The sequence below is a fragment of the Felis catus genome, chromosome A1 (genome assembly GCF_018350175.1).
Source record: "Felis catus isolate Fca126 chromosome A1, F.catus_Fca126_mat1.0, whole genome shotgun sequence".
In the NCBI taxonomy this organism is placed as follows: Eukaryota; Metazoa; Chordata; class Mammalia; order Carnivora; family Felidae; genus Felis; species Felis catus.
The window spans coordinates 193,063,569-193,083,280 of record NC_058368.1 but is presented as its reverse complement, the minus strand read 5'-3'; the positions used below and the strand labels follow the sequence as shown (position 1 = coordinate 193,083,280).

Below are 19,712 nucleotides of genomic sequence, written 5' to 3'. Positions count from 1 at the left end.
CAGGTCACGATCTCACGGTCCGTGAGTTCAAGCCCCGCGTCGGGCTCTGGGCTGATGGCTCGGAGCCTGGAGCCTGTTTCCAATTCTGTGTCTCCCTCTCTCTCTGCCCCTCCCCCGTTCATGCTTTGTTTCCCTCTGTCCCAAAAATAAATAAACGTTGGGAAAAAAAAATTTAAAAAAAGATAACAGGACAAGCTTCCAATGGTGGACAGTTAGGCATTGGCCAGCCGAGTGGGAGGGGAAAGAATCTGCCACAAAATCTTCTTTGTCCTCTGTCTGACCATAGACATAACCTCTAGGATGAGACAACTTTCCTGCACCCACATTCCTGCTTAAGATAACAGGACAAGCTTCCAATGGTGGACAGTTAGGCATTGGCCAGCCGAGTGGGAGGGGAAAGAATCTGCCACAAAATCTTCTTTGTCCTCTGTCTGACCATAGACATAACCTCTAGGATGAGACAACTTTCCTGCACCCACATTCCTGCTTAAGATAACAGGACAAGCTTCCAATGGTGGACAGTTAGGCATTGGCCAGCCGAGTGGGAGGGGAAGGAATCTGCCACAAAATCTTCTTTGTCCTTTGTCTGACCATAGACATGACCTCTAGCATGAGACAACTTTCCTGCACCCATGTTCCTGCTCTGTATGAGGCCTTGAAGACCAAATGAGCTGCTAGATAATGAGCGCTTAGAATAGCACCTGGAAGATTCCCAGAACCCAAATAGCATTCTACATCACGAAGAGCTCTTGTTACCTGAAGCAATATGGATTTAGTGATTTCCTTTTCCTCTCTCACGGCAAGCTTCATGGACTTATAACTTAGCGTAATAGCCTCTTAGGTGACATAAGCACATGACATATGCACGAAAGGACAAAAGAGAGACAATAGGTACTAAGAAAGTTTAGAAAGGAAAGGATCTGTGTGCGCTGCAGGGTCGGTCATTAGGACGGCATCCTGAAGGAGGGGAACCGTGGGGCTTGGCCTGAGCAGAGGTCGGCAGGGACAGTCCCAGCAAGGGAAGAACATCATGTGAACGCAGGCCTGGAGGTACCAGCGATCACAGCCAGGGCCTCATTAACTCGGCTCCGGGTGAGCAGGGAGTCCGCTCCACCAGCCAGAGACCGGCCAACCACAGGGAGCTGGCAGCTCTGTTGATGTTTGCCGAGGAATAGAGTCATCTCCAGGTCCTGGAGGTAACTAGAAGTGACAGATGGTCTGTTGAGCAGAAAGGAGCGCTTGCTTCCCCAGCTTGCAACGTGTTTCTCAGGCAGGTCTGCGGGCCCCCTACCCCCTCCCCAAGCCCTCCTCCAGGCTTCGCTGGGAATCGGTTCTTGCAAGAAGCAGGGACCCATTGAAGTTCGCTCAAGTGTAGAGGTGGCTGGGGGAAAAATTCAGTGGTATCTCTGGGAAGACAAGGGCAAGGAGGTCAAGTCGGACCTTGGGAAAAAGTGAGGGAATACCCAGTGCCAGGGCAGGGGTGCTATCTCTGTCTCCCTTTTTCTCTTTCATTATCTCTGTATCTCTGTATCTTTAAACATCTCTCTCTCTCTCTCTCTCTCTCTCTCTCTCTCCAATTTCTATCCCACTCTCCCTCTGTGTCTATGCGTCTCCTGCATTTCTATCCCTCTGTCTATCACATCTCTGTGTATGTATGTGTATATGTTACCTCTGGGTGTATCTGTCTCTCTATGTCCTTTATTCCAATCTCCCTCTTTGAGCGTCTCTCTCATTGCGCAATCTCCCACATCTCTCTCTGTCGGTCATCCCTCTCTGCTGGCTTCTCAGCATGCATGGTACACAAATTGCCCTCCCAACTCCGGAATCTATTTGACCTCTTAGCCCCAGTGCTTAATAGCATCAGTGGACCTCAGCAACAATGTTCTTTTGAGAGAAAGAATGAGGTCAGATGACTACTCCTGGTCCCATCAGTTTGGCCAGGGAGAGCCATGTGATGACAGTATGGTGATTTCATCTAAGAAGGGGCCTGGGATGGGCATTCACCCTACAGTGCAGCTTTTAGAGCAGAACAGAACTGCACCATGGGAAGAGTACTCAGTAGGAGTCATGGCACTGTACCTTCTCCTAGCTCTCGTGGAACAGCAGTGTGGCCTGCAGCCAGACACTCCCCTCTCTGGGTCTCAAACACCCCATTCTATAAAATGAGGAATTGGAGAAGGTATTCTGTTACGAACACTTGTAGCCCAAAAATTCTATGATGTTCTGTTTACAAAACAGGCATGGAGACCAGAGAGAACCTAAGAAGTGGCGAAGGAGCAGAATACTGAGAAAAGAGAAAAACACATCCTTTCAGAAACAGTTGGTGGAACTGTCCCCAGGGCAGGGGGTGGGGGGGAGGGGTGTCGATCCCAGTGCAACAGAAGTGGACCAATGGTTTCTGAGCGTCAGCCTCACTTGCAGACGCTGTTGTAGATTCAGATTCCCAGGCCCATCCCACATGGTCTGATTCAACAACTCACCCCGGGTGACTCTGATGCAAGCAGTCTCAACACCACCTTCTGAAGACACTGAGGGCAATTCTTCAAAGAGCTGCCTCAGGAGGAACAGGGCTTCCCAGGAAAGGCGGTGACCCCGCAGCTTTGGGACCATACAAGAAAGGCCAAGCTGTTATGGATGATCCCAACCACCCCTCTCACCTCCTGTTTCTCCAACACTCAGAAGTTCAAACAGAATCAAGACTGCCCTGGGAGCCCAAGACCCAAGCAGGGAAGGGTTACAGCCTCTTCAGGCTGCTTCTCTGGGCCTTATTCATGTACACTAGAGGCCATGGATCTGATGTCCAAACAAGGGAAGAGAAGACACAGGGCAAACTGATGCTCCTCTGCCTCCCCCATTACACCTCCTGGGCTTTTAAAGGCTGGATTCTGGGTCAGTAGGAGTGCCTCCAAGATATTCTCTTGGACTTGAGCTCACTCATCTTCCAGAAATGAGTGGGATCTGGGCAGGAGGAGGGAGTTCACCTCTAGACTCTGCCAAGAGACCCCAGATTCCAAAGCCAGAGGATGAGAAGAACGGCCACCTAGGGTCCTCCCCAATCAGCGCTGGAAGATCAAGTCCTGCTTTTGCATCAACAACTTTCAAATTTCTCTAGCTCTCCATGCATCTCCCTCAGCCTGTGGACTCACTGGGTGCCAGGCAACATGTGGGAACCTAGGCGGTTTGAGGGGGACCCAGACACATCTGGAAATTTGCTACGTTAATAGAGGGTTCAAGAATTCACAATCCACCTTCACACAACCTGTCCATTTAATCTTCTCAGCCACCTTGTAGGGCTGATTTGTTGTGTATCAAATGGAGAAACTGAGGTTCAGAAGGCTGGCCTGGGAGAGAGGCAGGGCTGGAGGACAGTACATGTCTCTACCTCCTTCTTCCTTCCAAGTCCCCGTTCCTTCAGGAAAGTCCTGGCTTTGAGAGGTGTAGGGACCACCCCACTGCATCAGGGCTGGAGCTAGGACCAGGAAAGGGTGGGCTGTTATGGCAGCAGGTGGACAGAGCAGTGCACTTATTAAGCAGATGGTTCTGTCTCAGAGGCAAGGGGAGAAGTGACCCACTAGGATGGACACCTTGGAGAAAGGGGAGGCAACTGGGCAGAGGGGCAGAGGAGAGGCCAGGGAATTTGGAAGATCTGGAGCCTATGCGTGTGGCCTGGAGTGGGTCCCTGCTTCTCCCCAGACCTTAGTCTCCCCTTCTGTACTTTGGTGGGGTTAGACTCTATGGTCTCTAATGTCCCATCCTAGTCTGGCATTTGGGGCTTCCCCCTCACGGGCTCTTCCTTGAGTCTCCACTGATCTACTAGCAGCAGAGAGCCAATGCAGCTCAGAGACCACATGGATTTTTAGTCAGCTCTGGCTGTGCCCCACCACCACCCCCCCCCCCCCCAACTCCCACAGCGACCAGAAGTTTCCCAGAAGCCTCAAAATTACCTGCGGTCCACGGTGGAGAGTAACACTGCAAAAAGCTGCAGTGATAAGAACTGACCAGAAGATGGAGCCAAATACCCTGGAAACTGAAACTTACTTTGTGAGTTTTTGTTTCCGGGGCTAGAGGGGCAGAAACTAAACCCCAGAGGTGGTAAGAGATGTGCTCCGTGTTCAGGCTGGAAACCAAACCCCATCTCCTGCCCCTGGGGCCAGCAAGCCCCCTTCTATTCCACTCTCCTCCCTGCTTATGCCTCAGGACTCCGCTCAAGCCGAGTTCGCTCCAGGAAGCCCTGATCCAGTTACAGCTCACCTGGTTAGGTTGATGGGGCTGAGGAGCACCCCGAGGGAGATTCAGTGAGCCTTTAAGTGGGTGAGGGCGGGGCTTTCATGTGTTCCGCGTGTGCACGGGCCACGCGGTCCAAGATCCCCACCCTACTTACCCCACCCGTATGTTTACTCTCTGCAAGATTCATAAACTCTCTAGACCTGGGTCCTCGTCGGTAATTTGCAGTGATGATGCTACAGACCTATTGGGTTGTTTGCAGGGTTGCATTAAATAAATGAGCACCGTGACTTGGTATGGCAGATGCTCAGGAAATACGAGGGTCTTATTGTTGAGGACGCTTATGTCAAAAATGACCTAAATGAGATGACAAAGACGAACACGAAAGGCTCTACCAGTGTAAGTGGGCAGTTCCATTTTGTGACATTCCGCCTTCACCGAGGCTCCTCTCACCGCCCTCCCTCCCGTCTGTCCTGGGCTCCAGCTCCTGGCTCCCTTGTCAGCCAGTTTCTGCAGTTGATTAAAGCGTTTCTTCATTTTCACGGTGATCACCTCCTGGTTCTGTGTGACAGAAGTCAGATCTCGCCAAGGAGACAAGACAGAAGGGAGGTGGCAGGGGCTGTGTGGCCAGAGCACGGGGCAGCTCCCAGGCTGGTCATAGGGGTCTCAAGCCCTGACCTCAGACCCTGCTTCTTCACACCTTGAATTTCTCTAGAATTCAATTGCTAGTCCCTCTTTCCATATCCCTCTCCACTCCCGGGGAGGCACTCTCATCCCTCCATGCCTCTGACCCTCTCTTGCACATTTTTCAGGACCCAGCCAGAGAACTTCCTGTCTCCTCACAGCCTGCGTTAATCCCCGCCTTCCCATAGAGGATTCTCTGGCTTCTGCTTCACAGAAGGACCTGAAAGTTCCTTCTGGAGACAGAGGAGTCACTTTCTTTCCTTGTCTCCATATTGCCTGGGGCTCAAGGCCAGGAACTCAGGCTGCTTAGGTCAGTAGGGGGGAGCACTGTACTAGGAGTCAAAAGACCCTGGCTGAGGTCTGGCCCTGCTCTGACACCTGCCTGATGTTGGGCACTGCCTCTGCCACCCTGAGATGACATCAGCCCTCAGTCAGAGCCTCCCCAGAGTTCATTTCTGCCCTGGGATTCAGCAGCCCTGAAGACCAACCCTGTTCTGCTTTGATTCTCAGTGTGACCTCTGACAAGCCCCTTCCCCTTCAGGACTCAGTTCCCCTGGTGCTTTCGGTGCTTGAGTCCAAGACCATAGTCTGGTTGGTGCCTCTGACAGGCATTTGTATGGTCCTCATCACTGTTGCTGTCACACTCACTGCCTTCGCCCTCCTGCCAGAGAGACACGATGTCACTGTGGGGCTCCACATTGTCTAGAGCTCTCACTGCCCTCAGAGGACCTCCCCCTCCTCCAGCCCCTCAGCTAGGTGTGGAATATGCATAGGGCACCAAACAAGATGAGCCATGGGGTGTGCTGGGGAACAAATACAACCTGGTACAGCAAAGGCCAGCAAAGAGGACATGGCAAAGCTTTTCCAGCTTTCGCAAGCTCCCCAGGCATTATGGAAATCACGTTCACATCCATTCTTCCACTTGGACCCTACTGCCATTTTCAGAACTGGTAGGGAAGAGATTATGGACCCATTTTACAGAGGAGGCTGAGGTCCAGAGAAGGAAAGGGCACCTCTAAAAATATATCAGAAAGTCAGTGCCACGAGGGCAGTAGAATCTGGGATTGCATCATTCTGGTTCAGAGTCCTTCCCCAAGCAAGTAGGGCATGACTATCAATGAAGGAAATATCCTAGCTTCCCCCATCAACATTGGATGGTGGCCCTCCAGGAAAGACCTGGAGCCTCTACTAAGCACGACATAGGCTGGGGTCAGCCTTTGGGGCTCGTGTGGGCTGTGGGAAGTGATGCGTGACACCTGGTGTGGGTAATGATGAGTGGCCACGTGGGAGGTATGTGCATATGGCATGAAAGAGCACGTGTTTTCCAGCTTCTACTACCCCCATGTGTAAGCTCCCCAGTGGCCATCTCTGCCCACAGCTGGCGTGGCCTCTCGCCCCAGTATCGTCGGTCGGTTCCTGCAGGTTTCCTGTGAGATATTTTCTTTCTCTGTAAATACTGATCAGACCTCTCTGGCAACTCTGGGGGGAGTTTCCTGCTGAGCTGGCCCCTTTTCCCATCACACCCCCGGTCATGGCCTCCTCAACGAGGTGCCCGGATACAGAGGGAGAAGCCCATGTCCGCAGAAGCCCAGGAACTCACACTTTAGGACAGAAACCATCTTGATGAGATTTCTGGCTTCTGTCACACCAACCTGAGAACAAACAAGTAACAGCAGCTCGCCTCTTCCTGGCATGTTACAGTTTACAGAGCGTGTTTAGGTAGGGCCGCTGTCCTCTATGAGGCACACATCAGCCCTGGGAGGTCGGCGCTGTTAGCCCATCGGGACAGATGAGGAAACAGAAGCCCAGGGAAGTGAGAGGAATGTCCCAAGAACCCACAGAGAGTCAGTGCTCGCACGCATAGCCTTCTCTTTGCCTCAAACCTCAGGTGTCTCCTGACTAAAGAAGGAGGAGACCCGGGATGGGTGCAGAGGAGGGACCCTTTGACAATCCACAGACCTTCCTTGTTTCCCTCAGCAAGGCCCACAGCACAGGCCCCAGGGACCCATGGCCCCAGACACCTATAGCAGAGCAGGGACAACAGCCACTATGGCCCATGCCTCCAAGCTTCCCGACTCCATTCCTGCCCTGCGCCAATGACAGCCATGCTGCTGGATGAGCCAGATGTGCCCCTTCTCAGCCTTGGTCTCGTGATTCTCTCCTCAGAACACTGACCACCCCCCTCCTGCTGCCCCCGCCAGAAAACTTGACAGAGTAGCAAAGAGGAGTCCAGATCAGAGCAAGCCAGGCTTTGAAAATGGGACCCCAGGATGTGACTCCTGGAAAGGGTGGCTGTGCAGATGCAAAAACTGTGCCCCCCGCCAGGAACGGGGGAGACAAGGACTTGCGCAGATTCTGCCGGGGGGCTAGAGGCAGAGCTGATGGGAGCCAGGTCTCCAAGCACGATGTCCGGCCAGGCTTCTGCTCCGCCCCCCCACCCCCCACTCCATGACCACAAGAACTCATTGTCACAACCCCTTGACTGGTCCAACGATGCCCTTCCTGCTCCCCAGAAAGTCTGCCTTCTGGTTTGAAAACCATTTCAATGTAAGGGGGCATCCACCCCACCAAGAAGGAGACAGGAGTTTCCCAAAGCCCAGCCAACTCAGAGACATAGGTGTTCCCAGCCAACGCAACCTTGACTCACAGACTCCGATGGTCACAGAATTATCAAGTCCAACTGCCCATCGAAGGCTGGAGGAATCGGACTTCCTCTTCATAGCCCTGGTGGGTAATCCAGTGGCTGGAATTTATACAGAGGCAGATTCCAGATCCACAGAGCAGAACTTTCTTACAGTTAGAGCTGTTCTAAAATGGAACCGGCTATCTCCTCAGGTGGTGAGCTCCTCAACACTAGAGGCAACCAACTTGCTAGGGATATTATAGAACAGAGTTCCTCCAAGTGTAGCTTCCCTGAATAAGCATGAATGATCTGGGGTGGGAAGGGAGAGGATTCTTAAAGAGGCAGATTCCACTCAAGACACCCACAGAATTAAACTCTGTGGGTTTAGGAATCTACCTTTTTATTTTTTTTAATGTATTAATTTATTTTGAGAGAGAGAGAGAGAGAGAGAGCATGCGCACACACCAGTGAGGGAGGGACAGAGAGAGAGGAAGAGAGAGAATCCCAAGCAGGGTCTGTGCTGTCAGCACAAAGACCGATGCAGGGCTCAATCCCACGAACCATGAGATCATGACCTAAGCTGAAATCATGAGTCAGACGCTTAACCGGCTGAGCTACCCTGGGACCCTGACAATTACTCTTAAGTTACAAAGTCAGAAACCCATGATGGAAGACAGTTGACAGGAGATATCTGGGGGCGGGCAGACCACAAAGACAGCTGTTAATCCTCCCTTGCTCCGCTGCCCAGTGCTGACCTGAAGTGACAGCCTGTTATCACAGATGCCTGGTGATTTAAGACCCAGTTATCCCATCCAATTTCATCTCAACTCCCTTGCACCCAAGGCCCAAATTCCTTAGTCATCGCAGGAACCAAGGAAGAGAACACAGGAAAATATTCACTTAATGTTCTGGAGCTGGAGGGCAGATTTCTCTTTCTCTGCCGGGCTGGCAGAGCTTTTCTGGGTCCCTCCCTACGGTTTTGTGGACCTTTCTGTTTTCAGCTCTGAAGTGGACTGTTTGTCTACATGTCCTCAGGCACCACAGTCAGTTCATGAAAAATGTTTCCAGCCAAAGCTGGGGGCTCAATGCCACCGTCCCTCCATCCCCTTGTTCTCCCTGCCAGCTGCAGGGGACACCCCCCATAAATTGTGGACACCTTCCATGCCAGCCCTGAAATGCTCTCCCTTCAGACTCAGTGATGCAACTTCTAGGAAATTATCACTTACAAGTTCAAAGATGTGCATAAAATGGTAACAACTGTAGCATTATCCAAATAATAGAACATTAGTGACACATATATAGTACTGATTTGTTTCATTTCTTAAATGCTATTCCCGTATTTATTTAATCGTCACAATGACCCATGATCCAGGTACGATGATTGTCCTGTTTAGAACTAGACACATCACCTTTCAGAAACTGACAAATAATTAGACATACCCTGAGTGTCCAATAATAGTGGATTGGTCCCATAAATTATGGCACTTCCCTAAAATGAAATATTATGGAGCTATTATAAATAAGGTTGAAAAATATTTCATAAGCCAGAAATATGCTCATCATGTTTGGTAACATTAAAAGCACAGAAAATAAAACTATAATCCATGTGCTTGAATTTTGGACGAGTGTGCACATGAAAGAAAAAGTCCTATGGGGAGGTCTTTGGCAGGGAAGGCTTTCTGGAGGAGATTGGTATTGAGCAGGTTCAGGAAGCTGTGCTGGGGCCTGGGGCAGGGGTTGCATGGGCAGGAGCTGTGTACACCAGGTAACGTAAGGAAGCCCAGCATGGACACTGAACTTGAGATGCTCAGCACTGGTTGAGAGGCTAGAAATTATCACTCGCGTCTGACTCTGAAACCAATTAGAGGGTGAACATAGCCAAGTCCTATCTCTTTTCTGGGCCTCGGTTTCCCCCTTGCTACGAAGGGGATCCTAACACCTTCCCTGACTCTCCCGTTAGCCAGGTTGCAGATGCAAAGCTCAAGTGAAGGCTTGAGCTGTGGGGTTCCTGAGGTGACCGGTGAGCAAAGCTAGGGCTTTTTCTACTGACCGTGTGCTGAGTCCTTCCTATGGGCTAGAGGCTGTGCTAAATGCTCACAAGCAGGTTCGGGGCCAGATTCAGGACCTGCCACCAATACAGTCACATAAGGCCCACACTCAGAAGGGCCTACATTTGGGGGTTTAAAGCTCTGTGGTCACCATCTTGAAATGCCCAATGATTTTCCCTTGAATTTAGCTTTAGTAAGTAAAGTCTGATAGGACAGTGAAATATGTGTTGGGGGCTTGGAGCCTTGGCTTACACTCACCCTCGGGGTGGGACCCTGGGCACCTGTAAGGATCTGCACTTACCCGGAAAGTACCCCTGTGCCTGAGGAAGCACAACATTCAATAGCAAATAAAGAACACTGCAACAGGCCAAGAGAGGGACTGTGGGGGAAGCAGATAAGCTTTATTCTTGCTTTTTGAAGAAGGAACCCTGCGTTTTCATTTTGCAAATCGAATAGCCCATCCTGAGTAAACTCAAAACATCCCAACAAGGAATGTGCTTATTTTAACCCTTTTTACAGGCAGGGAAGTTGGGCTTAAAAGGTACGATGCCCAAGGTGACACAGCTGGAAGTGGCTTCGGCAGAAACTGAACTCGGATCAATTTGACCCCCCAAGTCTGTGGTCTCAACACTGTGCTACAGGAAGTCAGGTGAGTGCACAGTCAGGGTATTCCCTCCAGAGTAGTAGCTCCAGACGCCCTCCAATCACGATCAGGGCCATTACGACTCACACCAGGGTCAGCCTCTCCCCTGCATGGAGAAGGCCTTAGAGAGGATTAGGAAATATCTTCTCTGTCAGCTGAGAGGTGACTACCTGATCCACTGGGAAGAGGGGTGCCACTCTCTCGAGAACCTGAGCGGCCCCAGAAAAGACCCACAGGGAGAACATTTGATTAGAGCCACCTACCAGCTGATTGGACACTCCTCTTGACTCCCTCAGACCTCAAATGCCCCATCTTAGTTATCCGCAGACAGCATCAGACTTTACCTGTATTGATTGGAGAGGACAGGCCAGCGGTTGTCTCCTTTTACTGTACTGTTGACTTGTCTATGCAAGAGCTGACGTATTATGGGCACTGGGCACTGGAAATGTGAGCAATCATGCCTTCTGTGGGGGAGTAGCTAGAAAGAGCCCCAAGAGAAACCAACTACGCAGAGGAATATCACCAGGCCTCCAAGCTGTTCAGGATCCCAGACCCCTTCCTGCCATTCTCGAAAGTAACTCTCTAAGCAGAGCTCATTAGTCACAAAGGGGATGCGGGTGCGGAGGGGAAATTAAACCCAGCCCATAGCTTTGACTCCAGGATGAAGGAAACAAGCAGAATCTGACAGGTTCAAACTGGCTGGGGGGAGGGGCTAGAATGAAGCTGGTCATGGGGTTTATCTCCCCCCTCGACTACATTCCTTTCCTGCTGTTGGGTTTCACACTCCCAGACCAGAAACTTAGGATTCTGTAGCTAGGACACGTGACCATGGTGAGGACAGCCCTGGGGGGGAAGGGGAGGCGGTTAGAGAGGGAGGAGATGCCAGACTGTGTTCCACATCAATCCTCACTCTGCGAGATAGACACTATTTACATTACACAGTCTCAGAGTAGTAAGTTTTTACTCCAGAATATCTTTCAACATTCTAGGCCTTATGGTGCCTATTCTCCTTAAAGTGCAATCATATACATTATCCTAACACATGTAGAAGATGCCATGAGGCAAACAGAGGCGGATGTAATTACTTACTCCCATTTTGTGGGTGAGGAAACAGAGACTCAAAAAGAGACGCCAAAGGACTAAGGCAAAAAGCCCAGTTTTTCTGCTCTCAGCCTATGAGAGGCCCCAGAGTCTCGCCATGAAGACAGAAACAAATCTGGCTTGCAGAGTGTCAGGAAGCTTTTGGAGTCTCATAATATCCTCTGACATCTTAGAGTCATAATCCTCAGAACTGACGTGTATGGAGTGATAGCTGTGGCCAGGCTCTGTGCCAACCACATGAGGACATTACCTGACCCAACTCCGTGAGGCAGGTGCCAGCCCCGTTTTACACATCGTGAAAGCGAGGTGCAGAGAGGTTGGCCAGCTCTGCAGGTCACTTCCACCATCCAGGAAGAGGCGGTGAGGGGATTTGAACAGAGGTTGGCTGACTCCAGAGCCTCGCCCTGGCTCTTAAAATGCTTTGCTGTTCTGCCTTTGCAGGGGAAAGCAGAGGAAGGATCACAAACGAAGTGGATTTTAAATGGCCACTGACGATTGAGGGGCCCACCAACACTAGGTGGCAATGTTCCCCCATCCCAATTCCATTTGAGCAGCCCCCGTTTTAAGCCATGCAAACCCTGATCGTATGAAAACCAAGAACCACCCCAAAGGTCTCCTCTGATCCCGAAGAATTACAAAACGCAGAAGAAAAACTCAGCAGCATTTATTTGTGATTGTTGCTATTGTCTATTTTCTCTCATGTTGGATCTTAGTTCTCTCTCCCACTTTGGACTTCAATACATGCTGACACCTGCTACCAAAGTGCCTGCCTATTGAGAGGAGCCTGACAGAACCCCATCTGCCAGCATCCCTGCTTTGAGTGGAGTGCCTGTGATACGGATGTTCACGTGAGAGAGAGGTGCCCTAGAGCTTTGTTAAATCCAGACTTTTTTCACTCTTCAGCTCCCTGGACCCAAAGCCCTCTCCCTCCTTTTTTTTTTTTTTTTTTTTTTTTTAATTGAAATAGCTACTGAGATCATTGTAGATGTATATGCAATTATGACAGATCCTGTGGATCATCCACCCAATTTCCCCCAATGGTAACATCTTGCAAAACTAAATTTTACAACCAAAATATTGACAATGATACAATCCACCTATCTCACTCAGACTCCTGTTTTCCTTGTATTCGTGTGTGCTTAATTCTGTATACTTCATCACAAGTAGGTCTGTGTCCACCACAGTCAAGGTACTCCATCACCACAAGGATCCCTTCTGTTACCCTTTTATTTTTATTTTTAATTTTATATCCAAATTAGCATATAGTGCAACAATGATTTCCGGAGTAGATTCCTTAGTGCCCCTTACCCATTTAGCCCATCCCCCCTCCCACCACCCCTCCAGTAACCCTCAGTTTGTTCTCCATATTTGAGTCTGTTTTGTCCCCCTCCCTGTTTTTATATTATTTTTGTTTCCCTTCCCTTATGTTCATCTGTTTTGTCTCTTAAAGTCCTCATATGAGTGAAGCCATATGATTCTGTTGCCCTTTTAAAGCCACACCTACCTATCTCCTCCCTCATCTCCATTCCTAACTTCACAGCAATTATTAATTGGGTCTCCATTTCTACAAATTTATTTCAATGTTATATACATGGAACATACAGAATGTAACCTTTGGGGATTATTTTTACTCAGCATAATTCCCTCAAGATTCACCCAAGTTCTTGCATGCATCAATAGTTTATTCCTTTTAATTATTGAGTAGTTATCTGTGGTATGGACGTACCACCATTTAAGCATCCACCCACTGAAGGAGATCTGCACAGTTCCCAGTTTGGGGCTGTGACAAAATCAGGCTGCCATGACCATCCGTATACTCCTCTCTCCTTTTTTGATCACTAATTGATACAGATGCTCTGACTTCATGGCGATCTCTGTTCTTGCTGTGGCAAACATGACTTGTCAGCACACTATCCTTTCCGTGCCAACTCCTGGTGGGCATTAGATAACGTGCCCAGATGCCCACCCCAGGTGTTTCTCACTAGACAGGCACCTCCAAGCCTTTCCCCTTAAAAAAATAAAATAGAACAAACCTGAGTTTGGGAGCCAAACAACCTGGGCTCACCCTGCAGGCGCTGTCATTCGTAGTTGCCACATCCTGAGCAGGTCACTTAACCCTCTGAGTCTGTTTCCTAACCATTATAGTGAAGCAGCTAAATCGCCGTTAAAGGTTTTCTGTGCTGGCAGGTCACGGTGGCTGTGTGGCACCCCAGTTGAAAACGGAACTCTGGGGCCAAGCTGCCCGGGGTTTGACGCCTGACTCTACCACTTGTTGACTATGTGATCGCAGGTAAGTTAGTTAACCTCTGTGCCTCGGCCTTTTCATCCATAAATGGGCATGCCAGCAGTGCCTAGCTCGTGGAGCTGTTGTGCGGATTCGATTAGTACAAGTAAAACGTTCAGAACAGGGTCCTGCTAATGTGCATTCGGCTGGTATTGCCATGTGGCAGGCACTTTCCGAAGCACTGTATCCAGATCATTTATTTAATCCTGTCAGCGACTTTAGAATACAAGTGCTGTTTGAGATCGACTACAGATGACAGAACTGCAATTTAAGGGATTAAAGTCACCTGTTCATGACCACAGGCGGGAACATGAGGGAGCTGAGGTCCATGTTTGATGGAGTCTGTCTTGCTCCTAACTTCTACACCATCCCGCAGGCCCATAAACTAGGGTGCCAGTGGCCTACCCCGGGCATAGCAGTTGTGAGAATTACAAGCAAAAGTATATTCCATGGTGTCTGGTACTCAAGCTGCTCCACACATTGGTTTCCTCTTTCTAAGTACTCGTAGTTGAGGAACAATAGATCATTCTGTAGTTATGTAAATGGCAGAAACTGGCCCCTTAAAACACGAGCCACCAAAAGGAGCAATTTGAGAGTTTCGATGGATGCATCTGGCAAACATCTGCAAAGCTGAAGACCCAACAATTACAACTAGATTTGAGGTAAGTCCACCCAACTCAGCCAGAATTCATTACAACAGAGCAATGGCCCCACTTCCTTTCCTGAAGAGCTCCGCAGCTAAAAGGCAGGGATTTTGCTCCAACAGTGGTACCAGTGTAAGCTTCCAAGACCGATGAGTTCAGAGAATACTTCAATTGTTAAAAAAATACTTCCTAAAGAGCTGATCGGGGAAGCGACAGACATGAAGGGACTTTGGGGTTTGGCCAGATGACATAATAACAATCAAGGATGGGCTGCAAGTAAAACGGGGAAATGAGTGCACGGTACTCACGGAGTGTTAGGTGCAAAATGATATTACTGGGCAGGTTTTCAAAATTCTCACATTAGCCACACACCCTGATGACACATTAAGGTTTGTTGTTTTTAGAACTTTGTTTCTCAAACACTTCATTTTAAGTCTTTTATGAAAATGAACATCGTGTTATATCGGTAAGACATAGTAAGAGATTTCAATCTTTGACATTTGTGAAATACCATGCTGAGTGCCCCCTGTGGGTATAATTTTACCCACGATTTTGATCTGGGTTTTTCCAACCTGAGGAATAGTCCCACCTTTAAAATTCAGACTACATCTAAAAATACAAAAGATGTCTATCTCTCTCAAATGAGGACATCAATAGCAACTACTTATAAAACATCTCTCTTTCAAATCGAAATTTAGATTAAAAACAAGTACAAAGGAGAGGGTCCTCATTCGGGGTAGGACAGACAAGACTTGTTCCCTGACTGTAGGACTAGAAAATCCACATTTGTGCATCAACACTGACTTCAGACTCCTGTGAATGCCAGCCATATGATTACAGTTTCAGACTTCAGAGGCCCGTCAATCTAGGTTATCTCTGCCTTAAAAAAAAACCAAAAACTATCAACAGCAAGTAAGGTAAATATAACTTATCGTTAACACATCTGCAAGGTATTATATAAAGAAAAAACAAGAATTGGTTGGTAGATGTTTCATTTCTTTTGGACCAAATTAATGAAGTCTCTTTTAATCCTAGACTTTAAAGATCCCAATACTAGGAAAAGAAGCACTTTACCCCAGTAATAACTACACATTGGTGTTCAGTGAATTGGGAAGGAGGGAGCATAGCACATATAAAGACACAGCAGTGAACCTTAGACACAAAAAAACTTAAAAGAAATAGCACCAAGAGACTACGTATCATCACAGAATAATGAAGCACACACCATCCAATAATCATCCCCATAATCCAATAGGTTCCAAAGTATCCCCTGAATTTACCTTTTCACCTGCCAATGAATTTTTATGCTCTTATTTTTCTGTCTGTACTCAATCAATGAACTTTCATTCTTTCCATTATATTTCAGGTGAGAGGCAATTGTTACTCAGAATTAATTGGTCCTTTCATCACTGTTTCACCGATGGTCCCCTAAATCCATTAAAAAACATTTGGGTGGGTGGGGGAAGCTGATGAAAGGGAAAAGTAAGAAAAAAGAGGCAAATAGTCACATCTGCCTTTTGGAAGGTCTAATCTAAAACTGGTCAAAATCAGGATATGCACATAAAAAGAGTCACTGCTCTGTCCCCCGTATCTATATCCTTCTTCTTGAAAGAAAATCCTTAGCTAGGTTTCTAGACTGGGAAGTAAAAACTGTAAACTGCCATTGTACAAGAGTACGGATGGGTGGTTGGCAGTGTGGCCATTTCCTAAACCTCGCTCAAGGAATACCCTACTCAGAGGATCCAGGTTCAGGCACAGCAACTGGGCTTGAGGCAACAAACCAGGACTGGGAACACCAGCTTTATTAGCCGCAGGCAACTGTTTTTTGTTTTGTTTTTCTGAAATTTCAGCATTACATTTGGGAAGGGTGAAATTTATCTAAAAAAGGAATGTTCAAAAACTTTTCTGATCATATTAGAACAGAATATAAGCACAGTAAAATCTTAGTGCTGTTGGTGTAACTTTTTAGCTCAAGCCTATTTTCTCCTCACTTACAACCTGCCCCCTACCCCCAAATATGGCGATTATATAGAAACAGTGTTGAGATCAGTCAACTCTAATTAGATCAAGCACTAATAAGAGCTTTGCTTTGCTATTTCTTTGGTTTGAAAAAGATACTGGGACTCATGTATGGAAAAGTGAAATGACTGACCAATACAATTATTTTATTTAAAGGTTTTAGAAGATGAGCAGTAGCACTCAGAAAAGTTACCTCCAACCACAAAGCTGGAGACTTCTTTTTTAAAAAGAGTGGACACCAAATAACTTTTAGAAAGATAACACCGTATTAGCCTCTTACATTGTCGAAGAGAGCAAAAGAAGGCTTAAGATCTGAAGGATAAAAGCTGTATTTATAAACATGCTAAGGAATACATTAAAACAAAACAAAACAGATTAAAGAAAACCAAATTGTGTCATACAGGTTAAATCCTGTTATAAATGAACATCATCTCTATGGGACTGTATAGTCCCCTTCAGCAATGTTCAAATGATGAAAACCCCATTACTGAAAGAACTTCCATACTCCTTTGGAGCTGGCATTACAGAATTTCTCCTGCACATAACGTGTGCGTGAGAAACATCCTGGAGGGACTCAGAATACTGATCCCTGCAAACACGAAACTGTTTCTCTAAGGTGCACTTATTGGTCTGGAACCCAGGCAAGTGGGGCTCAATTATAACTGAAGCCTGTCACCTCAGGGTAGGAGAACAATTTGAAGCCAAAGGGCACTTTGCTGTAGTTAATTCATGTGGCTTCAAGTACATTTCCTCAGTACCAAATACCTACTGAGAATTCAAGAGCACGTGAAACTTCCTAATGAATTCCAAGAATTTAGGCAATTAAAGGTGATCATTACAGTTTCTATATACCGTTTTCTCAAAGCCACAGATTTTATTATAGAAAGGAGAAAGGACATGGCATTAATAGATCGAGCACATGAATTCTAGAATACTAAATTGTTCTTTCTCTTTCTTCAAACCAATTATATCCGTGGGCTGCAAAATCATATATAACCATGACAAAACTATTAGTGTTTCGCATCATGTCCAAGAAAGACCAATATTTTTGCCTGAATATTCCATTAACCTTTATCTAGAGCTATCATTCTTGAACTTTCTATAAAAGTTTCTTTTCAAATAATTTAATAATTGTAACAGCTCGGAAGAGCAGTGTGAAGACCTGAATACTTCAGCCAAGCAGGGAAGGCAGCAAACCTTTGAATACCTGCTCTCCTGCCTAAATCCTATACACTAAAAATAATCCTTTCTCCTTCACTTTTTCAGGGGTACCCAAGAGAGAGTGGCACTCTTGGCCATTACAAGTTTTGGGTTGAGTCTTCTCTGTTCTTCAACGTTCTGAGGAAGGTCCTGAGCCTGCAGCTCATGCCTCTGGTAATTCGGTCTTGTTCTCAATGAGAGAGATCTCCAGCACAGGTAAGAGCAGCTGAAAGGCATCCTGAATATAGGAAGCACTGTTTGATGCCTGTCAAGATTGATAGATAAATAAATAAATAAATAGATAGATAGATAGATAGATAGATAGCACGGTCGCTTAAAAGGGAAAATATACCAAAAGACAACAAGAAAACAGATTCACTTTTACAATTTAAGTGAATGTGTAGCCTGGCAAATAAAAGCACAAACTAACCACGCTAATAAAAGCCACAGAAGAAAGAACGATCTAGGTCTTAGGATATGACAGTACCAAAGAACAATGTTAGCATTTCTGTCCAACTTGTCCATCAGAAATGGTAGCTGTTTTTTGACATCCTGCTCAATTCGGCATTTGAAGCTTATTTATTCCTTTACTAACTGGGCAGATTCTGTCACAGCATTTTAGTCAATCCCTCAGTGGATTTTACAAGGCTTTGAATATTACACCAATCAGATTTCCAGTCCATTATGACAGCTCTTCTTTCGTGGACTCAACACAATTAATGAATACAAGATAGGTACTACAAATAGGAACAAAATGTTCCTATTTGTTCAGTTTGAAACTGCTTTTAAAGATGATACAGTGTAGATATATTTCCGTCTGGTACAAGAGACATATTTATGAGAAGCATTACAGAATCACCATGCTCAGAGTTTGCCAGACTTCATTTGTATCTGACAAGTTCTGATCTTCCAGAATAATAGAGACTTCATCACATTAAGACTCATAATTTCAAGGACAAGAGTGTTTCAAATGTGTAAACAAGAACAATCAAGTCCAAATAGCAATAAGGAACACCCATCAAATGAGTTTACCTTTTTTGGATTTATCAATAGCATGTACTCCTATTTAAACTTTAATGTGACATTTGCTGCCAAATTTTCCAACCAAAATAGACCCCAGAGATCATCTAGTTAAATCTCTTACAATGCACATAAAGATAAGAAGACTGTCAAGAAGGTAAATGCCTGGTCCAAGGTCATACAGCAAATCAGGAAAGATCCTGGACCGGACTCCTGGTTTGCAAACTTCTCACCTATACCACTCTCCCATCTACTAAATCACAAACTTTAAAAAAAAAAAAACAACTAAGTGAGCAGAATAATTACTCTGATATTCAAGAAAAACTGTGTAGTTAAGGAATTAAAAAGCATTTCCTGAGTGATAATTTTAAAAGAATTTAAAACTAAAGAAGTAACAGTCTAGTAGTTAAAAATTATTTTCAATACATGATTAAAACCTAACCAATTATCTCCCCCAACTTACATAAATACATTTTAAACAGATCATCAAATGTCTAAATTGTTGGCACCATTTACAAAATAGAGTTTTTAACACATGGAATACAGAAAGTGTCACACAAGCAGGCAATAATCGATCATGTGATCTTCTGACAAACCCCTTCCCAGGGGACTTAAACCACCCACCTCCTTAAATCGAATAGACTGATGAGGATTATGTGAACACAGGTACCTTTGACAAAACAAGGCAAATTTCTTGGCAAGGAAACGACACAACAAAATGTTTTGTTTTGTAACAAATCTCCCCTGTATAAATGTTAGTCCTTTGAGAAGCAGTGTTTGCCTGTTTGTAATTTTCAGCCCTTCAAGTTTACCCCACTGGTCCAGAGAAGGTGTTTTGTTACTAAGGATTGTCCATCAACTGCCAATGGATAAACTAAATAATGACAGGCTACTGCTTCCTTGAACTTTACACAGCAGCTTCATCTTTATGCTTTGTAAATAATGAACAGGGATAGGCATTTGGTCCTATCTGTATCAACACCATTTTGGTCGTATCTGTATCAACATGGCTAAACTACCAATCTGGTGAAAAAAACAAAAATGCCAAAAAATAAAGACTTAAGAAGAGTGGATTAATAATACATAATGCCCTAAAAGTTAGAGACTTACACATAATTACTACTAACCTCTAGAAATACAGCAGTGATTAGGGGATTAAGGATGTCTGCCTTTTCTTGGACCTAGAATAAAGAATACAGTATTAAGTGAGCACAGCAAATTA

At 46.3% G+C, this 19,712-nt stretch overlaps 1 protein-coding gene across 3 annotated transcripts in view; it reads right to left on the bottom strand.

Annotated features, from left to right (window-relative positions):
• Positions 1–16,395: 16,395 nt before the first annotated feature.
• FAM114A2 (family with sequence similarity 114 member A2) overlaps positions 16,396–19,712 on the bottom strand; it is a 32,744-nt gene continuing 29,427 nt past the window's right edge. For all 3 annotated transcript variants that reach the window (XM_011285908.3, XM_011285913.4, XM_019840021.3), the window contains exons 13-14: positions 19,618–19,671; positions 16,396–17,735 (exon numbers count right to left, since the gene is read on the bottom strand). In XM_011285908.3, coding sequence (XP_011284210.1) covers positions 17,634–17,735; positions 19,618–19,671 — 156 coding nt within the window. In that variant the 3' untranslated portion in view covers positions 16,396–17,633. The remainder of the gene's footprint in view (positions 17,736–19,617; positions 19,672–19,712) is intronic.